Source organism: Drosophila sechellia, chromosome 3R, assembly GCF_004382195.2.
Source record: "Drosophila sechellia strain sech25 chromosome 3R, ASM438219v1, whole genome shotgun sequence".
NCBI classification, from domain to species: domain Eukaryota; kingdom Metazoa; phylum Arthropoda; class Insecta; order Diptera; family Drosophilidae; genus Drosophila; species Drosophila sechellia.
The window spans coordinates 1,333,157-1,351,877 of record NC_045952.1 but is presented as its reverse complement, the minus strand read 5'-3'; the positions used below and the strand labels follow the sequence as shown (position 1 = coordinate 1,351,877).

Here is an 18,721-nt window from a genome sequence, read left to right as displayed (position 1 = left end):
GCGTGAAAGGAAGTAGTGAGAAGCGTCGGGCAACAAGAGGCCCGCAGGAAGTAAAGGACGAGCACTGCAAGTAAAGAGAGATCCTGGGAGTGGAGAAGTTCCTGGCGTGTCTGAAAGGGTCAGCGGAGTCAGTGGTCAGTAAAGGTGGGACCAGGCCGAGCGTTGGCTCGCCCGTGGACGATACGCCCTGCCCCATAACATCCTAATCCTGGCCGGGCCGACACGTCGTCAGGAGCAGCGACATCACCGGAGGAGTCAGTCATAAAACAGTAGAATAAATCGATTATAATAAGAACCCTCCGGCTTGAACTGGCACCGGAAAAAACAAAGGCTGTCCTGATAAGGAAGGTGGAGATGGATACTGTCGAAGTTGGCAGTACCTTGGCCTCCTTTTGGGCAATTAAGTACCTACCCTCGAACATCTAGCGTATGCTAGCTCGAAAGCAGCAGGAGTAAATCGTTATCAACCTTAATGTTAAACACTTTAGGTCCAAAACAGGCGAGCAGACGACTGCTGACGAGCGTCACCCGGGCGACCATGCTATATGCCGTCCCGGTGTGGGCAAACGCGCTTGATAATTGCTACTCATAGACTGTCGGCACTATGTATCTGCTGCGCCTTCAGAACAGTGTCCTACGAGGCGGCATTATTAATCGTAGGAAAACCGTCTCTAGACCTAATAGCACAGGAAAACAAAGAGGTCTTTAACCGAGCCCACGGTAGAGGCCTCTTCTCCAGCGCCAAGAGGCCAATACGAGCAGAAGCAAGGCATCACCGAGCAAAGATCACCGAGGTCAAAACAAATACTAAAAGACAGTACTCCCCATCCATTTCCAAACAAACTGTGAAAGGCGCATCTACATCTCCAGACTTCAATTGATGCCGAAACATCTCCGCGGGGCGCTCCTGGCAAATGGATTAGAGCGATGAACTTAGAGCATGTACTTTTGCTTAACACCTCTAAAAAGTTTTTTTGCCAAAACGCTCATACGCTCATACCCTTGTAAACCGACATCCTGGAAAATAGCCTGGACACGACCATATCAATAATAAGATGATAAGTCAACTCCCTTAATGTCCGTTCGAATGTGTCAACTCTTTAACGTAATTGTAAAAATCAATAATAATGTAGGTGCTCAATCCAGGAAAGGATAAAACACTACCAGCATCCTGCAATAAATAAATAAACCTACCAACAAGTCTTTCGAAACAAAAAGCTAGGTCGACAGGACTGCCCCACTCTAGTACCACAACACACACCTATATCACAAGCTGCTGCGGTAACGAGCCTGGGCGTACACCTAGACAGGCGGCTCACGTGGCGTAGGCACATTGAAACTAAAACCACAAATATGAAGCTCAAAGCAGTTTGTCTCCTCTCATCAACTCTCTCTCTCCTCATCAACGCTCTTTTTCCCCTAAGTCTTGACTACATGGTTCTCATCTACATTACTGTGCTTAAGCCAATATGGACTTACGGCTTTGAATTATGGGACAACGCGTCTTAGGGCGAGCCAAATCAAAAATCCTGCGTACTATGACTGGAGCTGGTACCTAAGAAAGGAAAACATCCACAGAGACTTGCAAGTCAAGTGAAATATTCGGTATAAAAGTTAAATACTTAAGCAAGAAGATAAAATATTTTTTGATATTTTTTCATATTTATGGATTTGCCAAAAAATGTTTGCCATATGTCACAAGCCGGCCAGGACTGCCTCGCCCACACTTTTGAAAAATGTTTAGATTTTTCTTTGTTTTATTGTTTGTCTTGCCTATTTATATTCTATTCTACTCCTTTTCATTTTATTCCCCAATATCAATAATCCTTAAATAACCTAAAAAAGATACAATTTCGCGTTCGCATAGTCGGGGAACTCGACTATAGCATTCTCTCTTGTTTTGACATAAAAAAATGGTTTTATCAGCTGCCGATCTACTACTGCATATTTGCTGTACTTGATAAATCAGTTTGGGATGTATGCCTGAAATGTTGTTTTAACATAGGGGTCTGTCTTTGGCACATGACCACTTATTATATACCATATATTATTATTTTACTATTTTTTTTTAAGGATTTGGGAATAAAATTGTTCAAAAGTGTGGGTGTGACCGGTTTGGCTGCTTAAGAGCGGCGTTAGATTGGGCGTGCCAAAAAGATTTTTGGCAAATGGATAGAAATTTATAAGAAATCAAATCATGAAAAAATATTCAAAACTTGTTCAAATTCGCTGTAATAGTTCCTGAGATCTCGACGTTTATACGGACAGACGGACATGACCAGATCGACTCGGCTATTGATCCTTATATGAATAAATATTACATTATATAGTCGGAAACGCTTCCTTCTGCCTGTTACATACTTGTTAAGGAATCTAGTACACCTTTTTACTCTACGAGTAACGGGTATAATTATCAAAAGCCGCCAAACCGGTCACACACACACTTTTCAACAATTTTGAAATTTTCTCGTTATATTCCCCAATGTGTATCGATTTCCCTGAAAAATTATGAAATTGGGCATTCACACTTGCTGAGTATCGGGTAGCTAAGTATCTGATAGTCGGGGAACTCGCCTAAATATATATATGTTTTATCTAATTGGATGATTTCATGTCTAATTAATTCTCGGGATGATTTAAGATGCTATTATTAGCGCATATCCGTCCATCCGCTAAGAATTTCCTTTTCCTTTGATGAAAGCAATATCAAATTAAAATTCGTTTAGTAGTATAGTTGCTGGAAAGTGTAATAAGTGTAAATTGTTTTTGGAGGTTACGATAGACCACACTGCCTCGCTTTTAATTAGGGTTTTGAGCTTTTCAAACTATTCTATAAAATAAAAGACTTCTCCATTTATTTTGGAATTTTTTCCTGTATTTTATTAAATGTTTCGCGATTTTAGAGTAATCTTTTATGTATCGCCCTAAATAGCTAGTCATGCCCAGGAAACTTTTTATTTGTTTTTGCATTGTTGTCAATTTAATCCTATCGATTGCCTCAACTTTCTTTGGTTTCAGACCGCCTGCATTTAAAACGTTCCTTAAAATTATATTTTGCATTTGGCAAACTCACATTTGTCAATTTAAAGCTTTTAGTTAGCATCAGCCAGACAATTTAATACTTCAGATAGATGCTCAATAAAATAAGAATATCGTCAATGTATACAATAAAAAAGTGATTTGGTGCAGGAGCATTTTGAAGTCCAAATGGCATTCGCAAGAACTCGTAGTGCCCGTTGCCAGTTAAAAATCCTATCTTCTGGATATAGCACTCGCTCATTTGCGAAAATATAGATGAAAATATTAAACAGCCACCCAGCTTATGAAATATTTCGTTTATATTAGGCATAGGATATCGATCTTCGATTGCTTGCGATTTTAATTTTCTATCGTCGACAAATCGCCATTTCTGTTGGTTTCATACGTCCATTTTTTTTTTGGACAACCCATAATTTTTTTATTATTATTATTTTATTCGGGGTACCTATAATCTTTAAAATATATTGTTTTTGGCATGCATTTTGAATTTTACTGCGCTCGTGAATGTTAGTAGTTTCTGGGAAGTACGAATTATGGTAAGTACCGCTGGGTATGACTTGTGCTCGCTTCTTAACTTTACAACGTATGTTTTTGGGTGGGCAACTTCAATCTGACATTATTCAAAATAATTATCTGCTTCGAGTAATATATTATTGCTTTTAGATCATTTAGTATGTTTCCTCCTATTAGGCCATCAAAACTATCGTAAAAGTTGTATTCCAAGAACTCGCACCAATAATGATTTGTTTTAAATTTCTTGAATAAACGAAACTTGCACAATTTTTTTTTTATTTGGGTAATGTTTCCAATTGCCTTTACTTGGACGTCGATGTTTGATTTTCACTTTTAATACTAAAGTCTGCCCCAGTATCGATAATGAAAAGATGGTCTTTTGGGAAGATCTTAATATTATAATGGGGAGTCTTGTTGGTCCCCTTATTGAAAATTTCTATTTATGTGGTCCACGGTTTGGTTTCCGTATCCATTTGGAGTTCGTTCGTTACGATTGTTATTATCGTTATTGAAATATTTTTTAAAGGGAGGGTTGTAGTTAAATTGTTTTTGAATAGGTCCCTACAAAGTATAGCTCTGATGACGTGCTGCTTCAATAATTTTATATGACTGATGGTTTATGCGAAAATCATTGTTTTATTTCCTTCTGGAAGATTGCCCCTGAATACTTAAAGAGAAATTCTGTTTACTTCATAGGTAGTAGACGTTTCGTCAGAGTGTGTTAAGATCCGGTTGTGTAATCTATTGGCAATTTCGTTTATTTTATCATAATTTTACTCTATTGTGGATTCTACTCTACACAGTTTTAAAACGTCCATCAATTCGTCACCACTTTCTTTTTTCCTAATGTGTTGTGACGTAATATCATGTCCATTAATTTGCACGAGCTAATTTGGAAATATAAATTTCAAATATAAATATATTTTTTAAATCCTTGTCGCCAGTTAGATCGGTGCTTGGCTCTTTATAAGCGATACCTTTATTTATGAAATTTCGATTTGGGTCATAGACAGCCATTCTTAGCCAATTTGGTTTTAACCGATTTGCATTGAGTAAGATACAGGTCCCGATTACTAGGAGGGCTCCGCTTTGTAGGTCTCAAAAATTATTCAGAATTAAAGATATTAATTTGGAGTGCGCGTGTGGTCACTTATGCAGAATGTACTCAACTGCCAGATTACATGTTATATTGTACATGCAGGTTACAATTAAGGGTATACGAATAGGGATATTTCAATATATATACAGCTGTGTTCATTGAAATAGCTTTGCTCGGGACCTGCTAGTTTAAGATAAAAATCCTTGATTTACGGTTTTATAGGGCAAAATTTTTGTAAACCTACCTAAAAAAAATACCTAACCTTAGGTAGTTAATATCGTCTATTAGCTTTCAAAGCGAACGGTCGTGTTTTTTTTTGCTCCCCGGTTTTTATTTTGTGTTTGTCAAACCAGCCGTGGTTTTCAAATAATTTTCTTTAATAATTATATATCTAAACATAATTATTAAAGATCCGTTCGCTTCGCGAGTGATTCTTTTGTGATTTGAGCAGTAGTTTAAACAAATATACAAAGTAGGTTGCATTTTTCGTCTCTTTGTTTTGTTTACTCTCCCTTTTTGTGCGTTGTTCGCAGTGGTGTTTGGTGTTGTTTTTTTGCATGCACATAAACTGCACTTTTCGATCTCACTCTCTCTCTCTCTCTTTCGCTCTCCCACACAAAATCTAAATTTCTCAGCGTGCAGACTGCTCTCGTGCGGTTCTTTTAACAGCTCGCTTGAAAGTTTTGATTTTGTGTTTTCGTGCACGCACAGTGGTCTGATTTCAGTTAAACATGGAAACCGTAAATGTTGTCTGCTTTTATAAAAATTGTTGCCAGGTTATAAAACCTGAGCAGCCAAAAATGACTTGTTGGCTATGTGATAGAATGGTGCATACTAAGTGCGCTGGTTTTAATGGCCGTACAAGTGATGACCTAGCAAAGGGTAAAAATCTAAATTACTGTTGTGATGCTTGCCTTGTGGTTGCGAACGAGATGAAATCGTTTATGCGCCAAACTAAAAGTGACTTGAAAGAACTGATTAACAGTTTTGGCGTAGCTAGAGATAGTTTTCGTCGAGCCGATGATCTTCTTTCCGTGCTTAATTCACAGTTTAATGGCCTTAAGCTATTAGATGAATCTCCAAAGCGCAAAAAATCCGCTGGTGGTAGGCTGCCTAAGGCCCCGCAACCACGGGCAAATGATCAACAGGACTCCACAACTGATCAGCTGTCAATCGCAGCAAATCCACATATGCTGCTAAGATCGGCAGCTAAAAAAGATTCGGAGCAATCCGATCAATCAGCTGTGGATGGACCCCACCCTGTGATTGCTAAAAATTCCGAATTGTCTGCACTGGTTTCTCAACCAGTGATTCCACCTGTCTCGATTTTTTACCACCACAAGGGAACAATGAGTCCGGACTACCGGCACAAGTTGGCGCTTCAGAAATACAATCTGCAGCGCCAAAACCCCTCGCGGTGGTTCCACTAAAGAAATAAATTTTTGTTTCTCGGCTTTCCCCTGATCAAACATCGTCGGATGTATTGTCTTATATACAAGACAAAACAAAAGCCGATAATATAAAAGTGGAAAAATTTAACTTCTCTTACGCTAGGGACATATCATCTTTCAAGATAACTGTCCCAAACGAGCTCTTTTCGACCATATGTTCGGGTGATTTTTGGCCGGATAGTATGGTGGTAAAAGAATTTGAAGCTAAGATCAAAAATAAGAAAAAGGTGCCCGTGGGAACTAAACTTCCCTCACGTGGCCAGACCACTGCACCATCCGCCTCTTCATCTTCTTCCTCTTCAAAAAACTAACTACAAAACTTACTATCTCCTATCAAAATGTTAGAGGCTTGCGTAGCAAATTAATCAAATTGTATTGTGATAGTCTTTCATTTGCATCCCATATTATAGTGCTCACAGAGACTTGGTTAAAGCAGGAGATACTTAACTCCGAAGTCTTCCCAGGTATGTACACTATATATACGTTTGACCGTCCCTCCAGACGGGGAGGTGGAGTCTTAATTGCGGTTAGATCTACCCTCGCGTCGGAGGAGTTACTTTTGGACAATTCCCGTAACTCGGAATTCGTATGTGTAAAGCTGTCTTTTTCCGACAGATCAGTTTATATTACGTGCTCCTATATTCCGCCATCTTCTGAATTCCCAGAATATCAGAATCATCTGTCCGCTATCCAGTCCATCTTGCATAAACTTTCTGACAGGGACCAATTGGTAGTTCTAGGTGATTTTAATATACCTGGCACAATGTGGTCCGCAGAAAAACAATCGAATATCCTTCTCCCTTTAGCACAACATGACTTTATTGACGGCTTGCTCGACTTATCGCTGTCGCAAGTTAATTATATTCCAAATTCTCTTGGTCGACTTTTGGATCTATGTTTTCTAACAAGTCCTGAAAGTGTGTTTCTGTCCAGGGTAGTACCTCTTACTCAACCTGAAGGTCAATATCATCCTACTTTCGAGGTGGAAATCGACTTAGGTACGGTATTAAAAGTAAATTCAGAGAAGTCAACAAAACCAATTCCGTTTTCGCAAGACAAATTTTCGGAGGCTAAACAATTTTATAGCTGGCTTTAATTGGTCCGATCTTTACTCCTGCAACATAATGGCGGATGCGATTAATATGTTTTATACCGAAATTAAATCATTTTTTGACTCTTGTGTTCCGATGTACTATCCGTCAATCTCTAAACCTCCTTGGTTTAATAAAGAGTTGACACACCTAAGAAATGTAAAGTCCAGACTCTATATGAAATTTAAAAATACCGGTTCTCAGTCCATCCTTTGTAAATATTTAAGCGCTCGGTTAAACTTTACCGTGCTTAATGCTCAGTGCTACAAAAATTATTTAAACCGTTGTAAGTTCCAGTTTGCACAGGATCCGAAACAGTTTTATAATTTCGTTAGCACTAAGCGAAAAACAAGTTCTCACCCTTCCTCGCTATTTTTTGAAAACACTACGGTTACATCGGATCAGGCAATAGCCGATCTATTCACCGAGTTTTTTCAAACAACATATTCTACTTTACCTCATTCCGAACAGCCATACTCTTATGTGGTATCTAAGTCGAATCTAATATTTTGCCCCACTATAAACGAAAGCTCACTGCTTAACGATCTTCAGCGTGTTAAACCGGTCTATTCGCCAGGTCCCGATGGAATCCCTGGCTGTGTGCTCAGATTCTGTGCGGAAGCCTTGTGCAAGCCTCTACTGAAACTGTTTACCTTATCTTTGGAATCTTCACAATTCCCTCATATATGGAAGGAGTCCTTTGTGATTCCTCTTCACAAAAAAGGTAGCAAACTGGATGCAAGCAATTACAGAGGAATCTCTAAATTGTCGGCTATCCCAAAACTTTTCGAAAATGTTATCACTCCTCATTTGCAGCACCTTTGTAGGTCAATCATACACCGTGTCAACACGGTTTTATGAAACGCAGATCTACAGCCACTAACCTCTTGGAGCTAACTTCTTTCGTAATAGAGGGTTTCAAAAATAATCTTCAAACAGATGTCATCTACACTGATTTTAGTAAAGCATTTGACTCTGTTAATCATTACCTTCTAATAAAAAAACTTGATCTTATAGGTTTCCCTGTTGATCTTCTAAATTGGATTTCAAGCTATCTGAATGGCAGGACACAACAAGTTCTCTTTAAAAATTCGTTATCTTCTATTCTCCGAGGCACATCCGGTGTCCCACAAGGGAGCCATCTTGGTCCGCTTCTTTTTACCTTATTCATTAACGACCTCCCCTTAGTAATAAAACATTCGCGTGTACTTATGTACGCAGACGATGTTAAATTATACCTCCAGTACAAGGACACTCCTTGCCATTTGGACTTACAATCCGATCTAGACCGATTTCAAATATGGTGCCGTGATAACATATTAGACTTAAATGGCTCCAAGTGTAAAGTTATGACCTTTTGTCGTGCCAACCCAATACGCACGACTTACACTCTCAGTGCTCTCTGGACAGAATAACACGAGTTGATGATCTTGGTGTTCTTCTGGACCCAAAACTAAAATTTTCTGACCATATTTCGTCTATTGTCAATAAGGCCAGGGGTGTGCTTGGTTTTATAAAAAGGTGGTCTAAGGAATTTGAAGACCCTTACTTGACTAAAACCTTATTTATTTCGTTAGTCCGTCCGATTCTCGAGTACGGATCACCTGTTTGGAGTCCACAATACGCAGTCCACTCGGACCGCATTGAATCGGTCCAAAAAAAGTTCTTACTTTTTGCCTTGCGGCGCTTAAATTGGGATGCAAACCATATATTACCTCCTTATTCCAGTAGACTACTTTTAATTAATTTACCAATTTACTAGCTAACCGTAGAACTATGCTTGGAACAGTCTTTATTTGTAAGCTTATTCGTGGGGGTGTTGAGAGTCCCGACTTGATTAGTCGGCTTAACTTCTCGGTTCCAAGTAGATTAGAAACTATATACCTCTTATCTTAAATCATTGTAGATCTAATTATGAGTTGCATGACCCTTACAGAGTTTTATGTTCTGACTATAATAGACTTTATTCTATTATCTGTAATCTTGACTCTCTGCCGCTATTAAAGCAATCGATTTTATCTTTTCTATTACATAATTAGATCCTACTAACACTAATATTTAACATAGTTATTCCACATTATATTCATTTCCTCGTTCCTATTCTATTTTTTATATCGCGTCTATATCTTCTCGCGAATCGAGCCGTACGATACACGGCAGCGCCCCTCGGTCGATTGGGCGGGAGGTGTGGCCGTGGGACCCGTGCGAAAATAAAAATATATATTATAACAACATAATAGGCAGAAATTCTGATGTTCACTGAAATAACAGTGCTATGAAAAAATAGTAAGATAATTCAACTTCAACTTTAAACTTATTTATGATTTAATTAGGGTATAATATTTGGCATGGGGTCCACCAGGTCCTGGCAACGTTTGGGGGGAAGTTTTGCCCATATATCCTGCACAACTTGCCAAAGCTGAACCTTAGACGTCGGGGAGTTCTTCGACACATATTGTTTAATATCCCCCACTGGTTTTCAATCGGAAAATTGTGCTGGCCACAGAATTACCTCGATTGTATTTTGTGTGAGCCAATTCATAGTCGAATTGCTTGTGTGTTTCGGATCATTATCCTATTGGAATATCCATGTTAAGGGCACATTCCATTAAGCAACGGGGGTTGTGTCCTGAGCGGACAAAGTCTGGATTTGGCTGATGATGGCGCTGCTCAATGGTCGCAAGTACTGCTTGAAGTTGGCGAGAAGAGCGCTCCTGGCAACGGGGGCAATGCGAGTGACTGTCGACACGAACAATTTCGGTTAAATCTCCTTTTTGTTTTGCTTTCGACAAAATTGAAGCTAGCGCACGGCTTTCGAACAAACCCCTCACAACAGTGTTATGGACTCATACCATTGTAAAAAAACCAACCCCATACCAGGATTATAGGTCCATCCATCTTCAGTGGGTGTTTATGGTGTTTGGAGGTCGTCAGATATACTGTAGTGAACCAGTTTCACCAAATAGCACGAAGTTTAACCTTGCCGTAATATGCCGTTGGGTAAGTGCACTCGCACTTAAATTTTGATTCAGTAGTCGTCTCCGAATTGTAACGTTGCTGATTCCCACGTTCAGCTCAGACTTTAAGTCCCCAAAGGATGCAAAAGGATTGACTTTGCTGTAAGGAACTATGCGTCGATCCTTTATATCCTATTATATTCCTTCCATTCATATTTAATGGCATTGGATAGCATTTTGGCAAAACATTCAATAATTTTTTTGAATTTCTTTATATGTTTATCCTTCCTTTCTTAGCTTAAGAATTATTGTGTGCGTGGCAGTTTTGGGTGGTTTTGAGGCGTGGCAAAAAGTATTTTGACAAATCGATAAAGATTTACAAAACTAATAAAAATATGAAAAAATATGGGAGGTTTGTGGACGTTAGAGTGGGCGTGGAAAAATGCGTCAACTGCACTGCGTCTTTGTCACTAGAATCAAGATCATTCGGATACTTAGTTATTTTATAAAAAATTAATTTCTGACTTCACCTCAAATTTGACAAACAAAATTTCGCCGTCGGCAACAAAATGTTTCAATTTGGCAAGGGGTCATACGGACGTCGACAAAAGTTATCGGGAAGACTGCCCGTTGATACCGTTGGTGAAATTAAACATGCAGTTATAAATGCTTATAAAATTTAAAAGAATTCATTAATTAATTTAAAGGAGGGCCAAAAGTGTTGTTTGTAAATAATGATATTTAATTTAATTACCTAATTGGTCAAAGTGGTGTAAAAAAGTAATTGCTAACATCGGAATTAAAAAAAAAATTAATAGTTCGTCGCTCTATTGTCTGGAAAAAAGCTTAACCAGCTGTTTACTGTTTACAAAACATACTGATAGCAAAAATGTTGGGAAAACCAGAGCTACTAAAAACTAAATCGAAAGATTCTGACCAAATCGAAATCGAAAATAAATACGATTACCGGTTGAACCTGAAATATGAGAGTCGTCAACTGAATGGGCAATGGTTTGACGGAAAATAGGCCAAAGAGCACACGAGGATCAGATCAATGCATCGGGCAAGCCAAAGCTTCCTGGGCTAAAGAACGTGTATGGAGTGACCGACTTAAACCTTTCTATGTAGAGCTTGCGTCGGAACGATGTGAATGGAGTGAAGGCGACAGCCAAGGAAAGTCCGCCAATGGCAGCCGACTGTATTGGTTGTCTCCATACTTCGACGAGGACGAAGCAGCCAGAGATGGGTCCCTGCCAGAGCACCGGCTGGAGGCCAACGGATGGCCATTTAAGTATGGTATACTGTCCTGAATTATTTTTGACCGTTGGTGATTGTTGGGCGTCACACGGAAAAGAGTTGGGTGACATTGTTAAGATGTCTAACCACAAGGGCCATTCACTTGGAGATGGCCCTTGATTTCTCTACAGATTCCTGTATAATCTGCCGAGAAATTTTATGAGCCGTAGTGGACCGGTGGTCAGGATAAGGAGCGACAACGGGAAGAACTTCATTGGAGCCCATAGGACCCAGGAATTTGTGGCTGCGAAGATCCAGAGCGAGGGTGGAGCCTGGGATTCATTCCCAGGTGAAGAACACAATGAAGGAGATCGCGCCCAAGGAGCATGTAGTGGCGCATGCAGTGACGCATAGCGAGAATAATGCGGAATCGATTGCATGATTACCTGCCAACACTTGTGCGCAGGAAGAGATAGTACAAGCACGTCGGGCCCTTTCGTCGAGGACATCTGGTGAACATATGTGATCCGGCTATACCACGAATAGAGTGGAAACGAGGCGTCGTGGAAGAGGAGTTCACCGGAAAAATCGTCGAGCAGCGGTGCGGATCGAGCCAACACGACGAAGAGTCGCGCTTCGAAGCTAGCTGTCCTGCAGGTAGTAAATGCCGCGGAAATGTTTTATTTAGACCCGAAGTTATATATTTGTGTCAGAATTTTGATGTTTATGAAATTTTTGGCGGATCGAATAACTCCGTTTTGAGCTATCACATTTAGAGGGAAGAATCCTTATCCTTATCCTTTTTTTTTTTTGTGATATCGATAGATATTGGGGTATAAAATGGGAAAAAATTTGAGAATTGTTCCAAAGTGTGGCCGTGACCGGATCGGGGGCTTTATGGTGTTAGAGTAGGGGTGGCAAAAAGTTTTTTGGCAAATCGATAGAAATCGACTAATAAAATTATTTGTATGTGAAAGGATGTGCGTGGCCACAGTGTTTTTGGTAGACAGATAAAAATTTGCAAAAGAAACAATATAATCTGTGTGTCGCAGTTTTGGGCGGCTTTTAGAATATATATCTTTATATGGTCGGAAATGCTTCCTTCTGCCGGTTACATTCTTTTCAACGAATCTAGTATACCCAAAGAGGTAACAATTTATATAACTGTTTTCTTAATTATTCATAGCATTAGTGAAGTTTTATAGTATATATGTACATTGAGTAGTCGGAAATTAAATTAAAGTTATAAGCGTTACAGGTGTAGTAACACGATACACTAGATTCGTTGGAACAATAAGAGTATATATGCGGATAAGGATCACCAGCCTAGTCGATTTATTTCCTTGTCATGCCACCCCAACTCCTACGCCCACGCAAACCGCCCATAATAGCCATGCGCACACATTTAAAAAAAATTTTTTTATTTGTTTTTCAAATTTCTATCGATATGCCAATCGTTTTGACCATAAAAAAAGCTCATTCTTTTTGTATCTTAATAACTCGACTAACTCGTTCTCTCTATATTTTTTGTGGATATAAAAGCTGCAAGGACATATAATATTCATTTCTATTTATTCGATATTTTAATACACCGGCTTACGACGTTCCTATTTCATTTTGCTAGTTGTTTCTTATTACGACTAAAGTACGTTCTAGTTCAGCATCAACATTGACATTTAACCAGTCAATCCGACTTGTTTTTACTTTCACAAAAAAGTGACAAAAACTAATTTTGCATTTAACTTATAAATAGACTTTATTTATTTACTAATTCAGATACTTTTTTACTGCGTAAAGAGATTTTTGTTACTAATTCAGACACTTTTTTTTTTACTGCGTAAAGAGATTTTTGTTTGTAAAATATCAGCATTTTTTGGAGGGATTATTAATTTCACACAGATTTTTAAGTAAAGCATTGACAGCGTGTCAAAAAAAAAGGTTTTTGCAAAGCGGTAAAAGATTTTTTTAATTAAATGAAAAAATATCAAAATATTTCCCAAAAGTGTGGACGTAGCAGTTTTGGACGGTTTGTGGGCGTTAGAGTGCGCTGCGTCTATGTCTATGAAATCTGCTTGCATAATTTCTATCTTTTATAGTTCGACTCGTTCAAACGAACGGACATTGCCAGTTAGACTCCAATAGGGATCCTGATCAAGAATACATATACCACTTTATAAGGTCGGAAACGCTTCCTTCTTCGTGTTACACACTTTTCATCGAATCTTGTATTCCCTTTTACTCTACGAGTAACGGGTATAAAAAAAAGGAAGAATGCTATAGTCGAGTCTCCGACTATCAGATACCCGTTACTCAGCTAGTGTGAATGCGAACGCGAAATTTAATAATTTTTTTGGGTTATCGATAGTTATTGGGGAAAAAAATTAGAAAAAATTTAAAAATTGTTCCAAAGTGTAACCGTGACGGTTTGGGTGCCTTAGGGCGTTAGAGTGGGAGTGTCAAAAAGTTTTTTGGGAAATCAATAGAAATTTACAAGACTAATAATATTATGAAAAAATATGGAAAAAAAATTTCAAAAGCGTGGGCGTGACAGTTTTAGGCGGTTTTAGCGCGTTAGAGCGGGCGATGAATAAAGCTTTTTGGCAAATCGACAGAAATTTACAATTTACAATTTTACTTATAAATTTATGATAAAATATCAAACAATTTTCGGAAGTGTGAGCGTGGCAGTTTTGGGCGATTTGTGGACGTGGCAACACGCGTCCAAAAACTTGCGCTTCATCTGTCTTTAGAATCTGTTTGTTTAATCTCAACCTTCTATTTATTACAGTTTCTGAGATCGATAAGTTCATATTCTATATTGATTGAAATAATACAAACATACATAATTGTATATAAGTAATTAAAGAATAAATAAAGGTTGCGACCTTTTTATTGGCAAATTAATTTCTCGAGGCAAATCGTGCGAACGTTAACACCTAACAATCGTTGTCTTCTCTAATTTTTCACATGTCGCAAGCTGAATGCTCTGTTGAATATATATAAGGAACATTGATGTATGTAAGAATCACTCAATTACTTGTGTACTCAAACACTCAAGTTGCCTGCAAGCAACGGTTAATTCCTTTTTGAGTGTTTTCGCTACTGATCGGCAATCACTATTTGTTTGCATATTTTAACGCTGCCTGTGTGCCGCAAGCATACATAATTTGAGTTCAGATACCAATAAACGTCGGCGCTGTAAACACGCATAATAATTTTCATCTTCAAAATATGTTTGTTGATCTGAATAGGATAACTGATAACCATTATGGTCAGGATAGGGAATTATTGTGCAGAAACAACATCTTTCCCTGGTGTAACCCCTTTTGAGGTATGGACAAGAAGAAAGCCATACGTTGGGCACCTTCGTGTCTTTGGTGCCAAAGCCATTGTGTTGAACAAGAGCATATACTGGTTGGCTACTCCGAAACGGGAAAGGCGTATCGAGTGTATAGCCATGAGAAGAGGCAGATGATCGAAGCGCGTGACGTCATGGTTTTCAAAGATGACTTGGGCAGAAGTGGCTTGCCTGGTGAAACAGAGCTTAAATTGGTTGAACTCCGAGGCAAATCTACGCTTCTGGTTGGTGAGTTGTCTAATAATCCTCCTAGTGAGGAGTTTGAGGCAGGTGATGACGAACTTGCAAGTATTGAACAAAAGCCAGAAGACGTGGATCCTAAAAACGCGCATCTTGAAGAAAAAGGAGCACAAAGAGCTCCTGAAGTTAGTGTAACTGGTTTCCCAGGACGACCTCGCACAGATGCTGAATGTCCTGACGACTGATAACATTGTTGTTTCTGGAAGTTTTAAAGAAGCTATGAACGCTGATCACAGCGCCAAATGGAAAGCTTCTGTTCAGAAGAAGATGGATGGCCTACGAGCAATCAAAACTTGGTCACTGGTCGATCTACCGAAAGGCGAGAAGACTATTGGTTGCAGATGGGTCTTTGCGTTAAAACGAGACAAGAATGGCCACATTGAACGCTGCAAATCGCGACTGGTGGCCAAAGGGTGCGCACAGCGCCAGGGTATTAATTATCTCGAAACTTTTTCTCCCCTTATTGTGGAGTACCTGATAAGATTGGTTATCTCATCGGCAGTTAAACATGGCATGTTCATGCACCAGATGGACGTTTCTTCAGCCTACCTAAATAGCGAATTGCATGATGTGGTGTACATGAGGCAGCCTCAAGGTTTCATAGATGAGCAGTTTCCAAGACGCGTTCTGAGGCTCCACAAATCCGGCCTTACACAGAGTGGACGCGAATGTAACGAGACTGAGTGCCGTGCTATTGGAGATTGGTTTCACTCCTTTTCCTAGTGAACCTTGTTTGTACGTGCGCAAAGTTGATGGCAATCTGGGCCTAATTGTGGTGTACGCGAATGACTTGATCATAGCGAGCTCCAGCGAAGATAACCTAAACGAGATCAAGTTGCTTATATCCAAGAAGTTTGACGTGGTCGACGGCGGCGATCTTAGACATTTCCTTGGAATGGAAACTGAGAGAGGGGGAGAAACTGGAAGTATCAAAATTGGCCACAAGCAGTATGTGGAGGCACTCCTTAACGATTATGGAATGCAAAATTGTAAGCCAAGCAGTATTATATTGGAGGCTGGCCATCAGATAAAATGCGACGACGAGGGATGTGACCGTGTGAAAAATGTAATCCTATCAGTCATTGATTGGGTCCCTACTGTATCTGGCGATGATGACTCGACCAGACATATTGCATTTTACTGTGAAGCGGAATGCACATTCTCATAAGGAGCATGAGGCGGTTGCCAAGCGTATCTTACGCGACCTGAGGGGCACATCCGAGAAGAAACTACACTACAGAAGAATTGGCAGAGCATTCACTGCTACGTGGATGCAAACTGGGCTGGCGATTCTTCAGATCGCAAATCATATACTGGATGGGAGTTATTTGCTGTTGGTGCTGCCTTTAGTTGGGAATCCAAGAAGTAAATTATTGTAGCTCTGAGCAGCACCGAGGCCGAATATATAGCTCTCTCCACGGCTGCCATAGAGGCGGTCTATATTAGAAAGCTGGTTGCCGAAATAGGTTTCGGAGATGTCAAGACTGCGCAGATCTATAGCGACAACCAAAGTTCGAAATGCTTAGTTAGGAATCCTAGGTTCCATGCAAGAAGCAAACACATTGACATTAAATATCATTATGTCAGAGATATATATAAGGATAAAATTGTAAACATTAATTATGTTCCCACTGAAGACGTGTATGTGTTAACAAAGAATTTAAGTTGAATTAAGCATAATTAATGTATTAAGCTAATGGGACTGTTTTGAGTGAATATGTAAACATACAACGTTGAGAAGGAGTGTTGAACATAAACAACTATGTATGTAAGAATCACTCAATTACTTGTGTACTCAAACACTCAAGTTGCCTGGGAGCAACGGTTAATTCCTTTTTGAGTGTTTTCGCTACTGGTCGGCGATCACTATTGGTTCACATATATTAACGCTGCCTGTGTGCAGCAAGCATACATAATTTGAGTTCAGTTACCAATAAACTTCTGCGCTGTAAACACGCATAATATACTCTAATTACAATTAATCTTATACAAAGTCAGTTATGAAATTGGTTGAAAATGGTCCCAATTGATAATAAATAATATAGATTTAAAGGCTAAGAACATGTAAAGTGAAGGTCATATTCTGTCAAATTTACAATGCATTAGTATACGGGTGCACCGCTCTCCGGCTTTTAAATAAAAATTTGAGAGAGCCTGGAGCCAGCAACATTTGCAAATAATCGTGGCGTTACGCATCATGTTATTCTATTGTCTTTGGTTGAGCCTATATGGCATATGCTGGAACGCGCGTGAAAGTGGATGCCAAAATTTGTATTCAAATATAAAGGAAAAACACAACAGAAATTGTAGAAAAACTGGGCATACGCGGTCGTTTTGAATTTTGAATTTTATTGTCTGAATTGTCTCACGTAGTCATAGCGCCAGTACAGACCCCAGACTTAAGTGTAATCAAAAATTGATGAAAAAATTTGACATAGCCTTATGGAATATTTCCAAAAACAAACGACTTAAACAAGGTTATCTTGGAAATCGGGAAATCGCCTCAAATGTGTGCTGAACTAGAAAATATGACCAACAACATATTAGCTTTAACGTTAGTAATTTAACGTTAGTAAAGTAGAATAAACTGCACGAAACAAGCCTGCACATTTGTTTTTTACGAAATATCTTTTTCGTCTCTATAATTATGGAAATGGTTTTAATTTGAAGAATACGTCAATATCTCTAGTTAAAATGCTCGTTTAATTTTTCATGTTTTTTTTAATAGTTTAGCAGCAAAAACAACAAGTATATTTTGTCAACTGCAATAAGCTGATAGACACTGTAAATACGAGTGTTGCATTGCTAAGAATTGCACACAACGTGTAGGGCAAAGTAATTTTTTCGGATTTCTGTACGTATGTACCTTGCTGCATTATTTCCATTGCAGAGCTTTTAAACATTTAAGGTTGTTCAAGAAGGTAATTTCTGTTGGGCACTACAAATTTTCACAGCTCATATTAACTGATTTAATATTCGTATATATTGAAATATTACCTTTTTCGTCTTTTTCTTCTAAATTCTTTACATTTATAAATGCAAATATTTATTTACATGGATTTGGGGTATGTTATTTTATAATGTTCTCAGATGTATGCATAAAACTAATTCTGAAAATAATACTTCTAAAACTGGTATGTTTTTCAAACGTAGGCTTAAAACTCTGTCCCAAATAATGGAACATTAAAACGAACTTCTACTGCACATTCATTGGTTTTTGTAGGATACACCAAGTGCACCTTCGTGGAAGTTTTCCAAAACATGCGTTCAAATAGCGGCAATAACCTGGTCGAAATGAAAATTAAAAGTGTTGAATTGGAAAAATCGTCGAATATGGAACAACGAAAAAGAATCGAACCAATTCTGCTGATGCTTCGCTTCTCCACCGGACCAAACACATAAGTTTCATTCCATTTTATTCCATTAAATGTGTCAAATTTGTTTTGCGACTATAGAATTAAGTTTACCAATACTATGAAACACGCACATTCACTTACGTAATTTACATAGGATTCCAGCCTTAATATGTTCGGAATCAAACATATCTATATACAGCTGCCGTTAAAGCCTGCAGCGCAGCGGCGCTCGGTGCTGGAGTGGCGTGAGTGCTATAGGCACACATGAAGTGCTTTAGGCACACATGGAATGCTATAGGCACACACGCTTTGGGCTAGCGTGAGATCGCTGACTATGCAAGTTGCCCTTCATGTGGATGCTCGCATTATGATTGCACTTGG

General features: G+C 38.9%; 1 protein-coding gene across 3 annotated transcripts in view; it reads right to left on the bottom strand.

Moving 5' to 3' along the window:
- Positions 1–18,247, bottom strand: part of LOC116801412 (sialin-like) — a 36,197-nt gene extending 17,950 nt beyond the window's left edge. Inside the window, exons 1-2 of one of the 3 annotated variants that reach the window (XM_032720693.1) lie at positions 17,982–18,232; positions 17,851–17,922 (exon numbers count right to left, since the gene is read on the bottom strand). In XM_032720693.1, the coding sequence (XP_032576584.1) occupies positions 17,851–17,887 (37 nt within the window). In that variant the 5' untranslated portion in view covers positions 17,888–17,922; positions 17,982–18,232. Of the gene's footprint in view, positions 1–17,850; positions 17,923–17,981 lie in introns of all 3 variants that reach the window. The other 2 variants (XM_032720690.1, XM_032720691.1) reach the window with 2 other exon arrangements.
- Positions 18,248–18,721: the final 474 nt, after the last annotated feature.